The sequence below is a fragment of the Cyprinodon variegatus genome, unplaced genomic scaffold (assembly GCF_000732505.1).
Source record: "Cyprinodon variegatus isolate N-32 unplaced genomic scaffold, C_variegatus-1.0 Scaffold156, whole genome shotgun sequence".
NCBI lineage: Eukaryota > Metazoa > Chordata > Actinopteri > Cyprinodontiformes > Cyprinodontidae > Cyprinodon > Cyprinodon variegatus.
The window spans coordinates 1,040,919-1,045,887 of NW_015150609.1; the positions used below are offsets into that span (position 1 = coordinate 1,040,919).

Consider the following 4,969-nt stretch of genomic DNA (forward strand, 5'->3'; position numbering starts at 1 on the left):
CTCCTGCAGCTCTATGGAGGTAGATCCTCCTCCTGCAGCTCTATGGAGGTAGATCCTCCTGCAGCTCTATGAAGGTAGATCCCCCTGCAGCGCTAACCTGCTTCATCCACTTTGAAAGCTTAAATAAGCTGATCCAGTTTTATGCGGATCTCACGGCTGGATCTGAGGGATCTGGTTCTGGTTTCTAGTCCTGGTTCTGGTTTCTAGTCCTGGTTCTGGTTTCTAGTCCTGGTTCTGGTTTCTAGTCCTGGTTCTGGTTTCTAGTCCTGGTTCTGGCAGCCCATCATGTGAACACGTGAAGCCGACCACTTCCTGCGCCTCACCTCTCCTGGTTTCTGTTGCAGGGTTCAGGCGAAGGTTCCCGGACTGAAGCGTAAGGCGGAGTGAAGGATCAGCAGGTCGGAGTTTGGATCGGAACGTTTGGACGCGTGGGGGAGGGGGGGTTGATGGAAATGAAGGAAGGCTGGAGGAGGAGGAGGGGGGTCAGCTGGGGGCGCAGCCCTTCTTAATGTATTTCAGATTAATAGTTTTTTTTTTTTTCCAGTTCAGAATTCCTTAATTGTGTTTTTGAGGAAACTTGAGTCGGTTTGTTGACGATGATCTGTTTTATTTTGGAAACTGTCTGAGAGCCAATCACACTCTGAGAAACATGTTTTAAACTGGATTTAGCCCCGCCCCCTTCCCCTCTGTGTACGGGGAGCTGCTCCTCTCTGCTGTTTAATTTCTCCTTCAGGCAGCGGCGGGTCGGAGCTCCTCCCGCCATTATTATTATTTTTGGTATTTTGTGATTATTTGGTTTTTCTCGTCGTTGAGGCTCGGCTCGTTTCCTCGACGGGCCGAGCGGCGTCTCAGACTCCTGATGGAGGGAGGAGGAAGAGGAGGGCTGTAATAAATCTTCATCGCTTCTCAGTAACCGTAGCTAGAATCATGTAGAGACAAATGAAACTCGTTAACCAGGTTAGGATCATCGTCATGTCATCAGCGCCGTCTCCGCTTCCATCCATCAGATATTCTATTGAAATAAATGGGATCGAGCTTCAAGTGTCTGTGGAGCCCTAACGTTGATGTGACTCGGAACCTTTCAGCTTCTGTTTGTTCTGCTTCTATAATTGTGAATGATAAACTTCTTCATCTTTCAACTGTGCTGATTTCTAAAGCTCCCGGCCGGGAGTCGTGTTTGTGGAATGCATTGTGAGATGTAAACAGTTATCAATAAAGCTTCTAGACGAAGAACCGCCGCCTCGCCTCTTCACTGGGAACCGGGTCGGCTTTCAGAACCAGAACCTGACTGCAGCAGGGGGATCAGAACCAGAGAGCCGGTCCAAGATGGCTGCTTCTGTAGGTTCTGGTTTTGGTCGCTCAGCAGGATCTGATCTGACCTTTGCTCTGGAACCAGGATGCTGCTCACTAAACACCACGATGAGTGATGGCCCCAGAACCTCCCCATAGCATGATACCTGCGCCACCGTGCCTGAACAGGGTTCCTAACGTGTTCCGCAGCTCATTTGATTGGCGTTCTGTTCCCTCAGGAACCTGGAGATGACTGAAGGTTAAATCAGAACCTCTGGAACAGTTGATCGGTTTTCTAACAGCTTTTCCTGCTTTAGGTTCCTGGCTCACCTTGCTGATTTTTCCAGCGTCTGGGCGTATGCATAGAGTATTCATAGCGTACTTCATCGTACTCATAACTTATCCAACCTATGCCAGCATTTTTGTACGTTCTTTCGTATGCCAGGCAGACGCTGGTCTAAATCGTCAAGGTGTGACAGGAGCTTCGCTCAGGATAAGGCAGGAAGTCGATAACTGCAGCAGACTGTCATATTCCCACCTTGCTTTTTTTTCTGTTAAGGTGTCAGATCTCCTGTAGAGGTTTTTAATTCATTATGAACATTTAAAGGAATGAAAATGTTAAAAACAGAAATGATACATAATTCAGCAGGTTCTGGTTCTGATACCAGTTTTGTCCTGTCAGCCCCATTATTTCCCACTTTTTTTATTTAATTTTTTAATTCTCCAGTAAGTTTAAAAACACTCATACAATACTGTATTTGTTTTATTTTCCTATCTGATATTTTATACAATCTTCCAAGATGCACATTGTGTGACCACTACTTAGACTAATGCTACGTTCAGACGGCGAGCAGCTAAAACGCGCATCCTGCTTCTGATGGAGGTTTCTACCAGTGATCAGCTGTTCATCTGAGCTCTACTGGTTCTGGTTCTGTGGGTTGGAACTTTATTGATCTTTATTTGAATCTCTGGATGTTTTTACAGAATTAGTCTGAGGCTTAAAACTGATTTTACATTTAGATCATTTCCTGAAACCAGCTCCTGTCCTCGCAGCAACAGCACCCCCTGCTGGTAGAAGATGACCCATTAGTCTGCATTCAAATATAAATCTTTAATGACTTCTGCAGTATTTAATAAACATAACATCATTAATACTGAATATATAGTCAAACATTTACAGAGTTTAATTTGCATTTAATTATTTTTAACAGCAGGAAGCAAAAAAAAGCAGAAAATAAAAGCGGCACTGAGTTACTGTTGGCCACTAGGGGCGCTAGACGAGTAGCTTCCAGGTTTAGTGCCCCCTATAGGCCGTTAGCAGAACTGACTGTAGCTAAATGACCCAGCCTGCCTTTGTGTTCTGCTATCAGCCCGGTTTGGACCAGCAGGTTCTGGTGAAGTCCTGTCAGCGGTTCTATCTTTGGACGTTAATGTTTCTGAGATCCAAACATTCAGACCTTAGGTCTGCTCTGCAGTTTCTAAGGTGCAAACATCACTTGAGGCTCCGCCCCTCCCTTCAGCCGATTGGCTCAGAGCGCCCTCAGGTGGTCTGTTGTAGCAGCAGCACAGCGAGCAGGTTGCTCTGTGACTCCGCCCACTCCCCAGTCGCCTCCAGCTTCACTTTCTCCCCCTGTCTGAGCTGCAGGAGGCCCAGGCTGCTCACAGGCCCCGCCTCCTTCACTTCCTGCTGCCGCAGAGACACCAGAGCCCCGCCCCTTTCCTCCACCCGCCTCAGCACCACATGGGTGGAGCCTGGCCTGAGGTCAGAGGTCAGAATAAACAGGTAGAGACCATCCACAGGAGCAGAGAAGACCCCAGAGTCGGAGTAACAGTGATCCATGTTCAGAGACGGTTCAAACGAAATGCCTCCATCTGCAGCGCCTCGAGGGGCCCCGCCCACAAACAGCAGGGAGACGTCTGATTGGCTGGATGGGAAAGGCACACCTGCAGAGGAAAGGTAGAGGTTCTTTAAGGGGTCCAAGGATGTACTTTGGGGGGGGGTCAGGAAAGTTTTGGTTTATTTGACTTTTTTTATATTCCCTCCTGTAATTTTTTCCACGAATTGAAATGTCTTTAAATCCACATGAACATGAATCCAACAGACTGTAGTAAACAGATAAATGGAGACAGAAGATGTCTTTCAGTCATCAATGCTAGTGGCGGTTCTAGACCAAATGTACCGGGGGACCAGGAGGGGGCCAGCGTGCTTTAATGGGTTAAAAGAAAAGCATGAAATAAAAAACAGGGAAATGATTCAAATATGTTAATATAGCTGCATGCAATCATAATTCTATTTCTTATTAGGTCAATATAAATATAGAATTTAGGAATTTTACATATTTTTACTTTAAGTTAAAATTACCGTTTTCTATAAAACCTGAATAAGAACTCAAGAAAAACTGATAAATTCAGCTGCAAAAATTAGAGGAATTTGTCTGAAAAAAGCATTTAGCAGATTAAACTGGGATCCTATCTCAGTACCACTGAATTTATCACCTTATTATTTTTAAATAATTAGTAAAACAGAATTTGTAACATAAAATTAAATAGATCCAAAGGAGCTATCAGTAATCATGTCTGTTCCAGCGCAGATCATCATTAGAACTTCTCTGAGTATCATGGCTTCAGTACAGGGGCCATAACAGGGGCCCTGGCCCCCGTTGGCCCCTGTCTAGAACCGCCCATGATCAACGCACACATTCAGCGACACACAGGAGCTCTTTCAAGCTGGGCACCGTTTCATTCACAACACCTGTCCCATCAACCAGGAATCAGAAATACTTTAATAATCCCAGGGAGGGATTACTTTAGTTACATTACTCCATCTGTAATAGAGTACCGGTAACTATAGGAGCAGTTTGATAGAATATATAGAATTAGGGGTCCGCTCCATCAATGGGGGTCCCTGGCCTGGTTGAAGATCCCTGGGTTAGACCATTCTAACCTTCTGTTACTCTGCCTGGTTAGTAGCAGTATTAACTGAGTTAGTAACTAACTAGTAACTCTCCTCCTGACTCACCTGCTGCCCTCCTCTCTCTGCGATGACCTCCTCCTCCACTCTTCCCTCTTCCTCCTCGCTTCTTGTCCTTCCTCTTCATCAGCTCCCACAGCCTGTCCAGCTCCACCGTGTCCTCGGACGCCGCCAGCACGTCCGCCTTGCTGAAAACGTTTTTGAAGACCCTCAGATGCTCCTCCAAGCCGCGCTTCAGCAGCTCCACGTCCTTCTGCAGCTGCACATCCCGCCCTGCAGGGGGCGTCCCTCTCTCAGCGGGGGTGTTGTTGCAGGAGCAGGGCCTCTCCTCCAGACGGACCAGCCTCTGCTCCAGCTGCTCCACGTTCTTCTCCAGGTTCCACAGGTCGCTGCCGTCTCCGGCGTGCGGGTGCAGCAGGAGGAGCTGGTTCTCCCTGACTGGAGGGCCGCCGCTATTCCTGCTGGAGCCACCGGGGGGCCAGAGAGGCTGGGAGGGGGGCTGGTCAGCAGAGGGCACCTCCTCTGGGCTTCCTGAGGACATCAGATCTGAAGGTCATCAGGAGCTTCAGGCAGCGAGACCTTCATGAATGTTCTCAGGGTTGAACCCTTTCATGCCAGCTCTCAGGGTGGGGACTAAGAATCTAAAAGTTTTATCTATACGACATATACTCACCGGCCACTTTATTAGGTACACCCGTCCAACTGCTC

The 4,969-nt window shown here is 47.5% G+C and overlaps 2 protein-coding genes across 8 annotated transcripts in view; one reads left to right on the forward strand and one right to left on the reverse strand.

The window, feature by feature from the left end:
• rtn4 (reticulon 4) overlaps positions 1-1,134 on the forward strand; it is a 21,579-nt gene extending 20,445 nt beyond the window's left edge. For all 7 annotated transcript variants that reach the window (XM_015377570.1, XM_015377571.1, XM_015377572.1 and 4 more), the window contains one exon: positions 345-1,134. In XM_015377570.1, coding sequence (XP_015233056.1) covers positions 345-387 — 43 coding nt within the window. In that variant the 3' untranslated portion in view covers positions 388-1,134. The remainder of the gene's footprint in view (positions 1-344) is intronic.
• Positions 1,135-2,413: 1,279 nt separating this feature from the next.
• Positions 2,414-4,969, reverse strand: part of mmrn2 (multimerin 2) — a 16,193-nt gene continuing 13,637 nt past the window's right edge. The window contains exons 10-11 of the mRNA XM_015377530.1: positions 4,310-4,792; positions 2,414-3,234 (exon numbers count right to left, since the gene is read on the reverse strand). Coding sequence (XP_015233016.1) covers positions 2,831-3,234; positions 4,310-4,792 — 887 coding nt within the window. The 3' untranslated portion in view covers positions 2,414-2,830. The remainder of the gene's footprint in view (positions 3,235-4,309; positions 4,793-4,969) is intronic.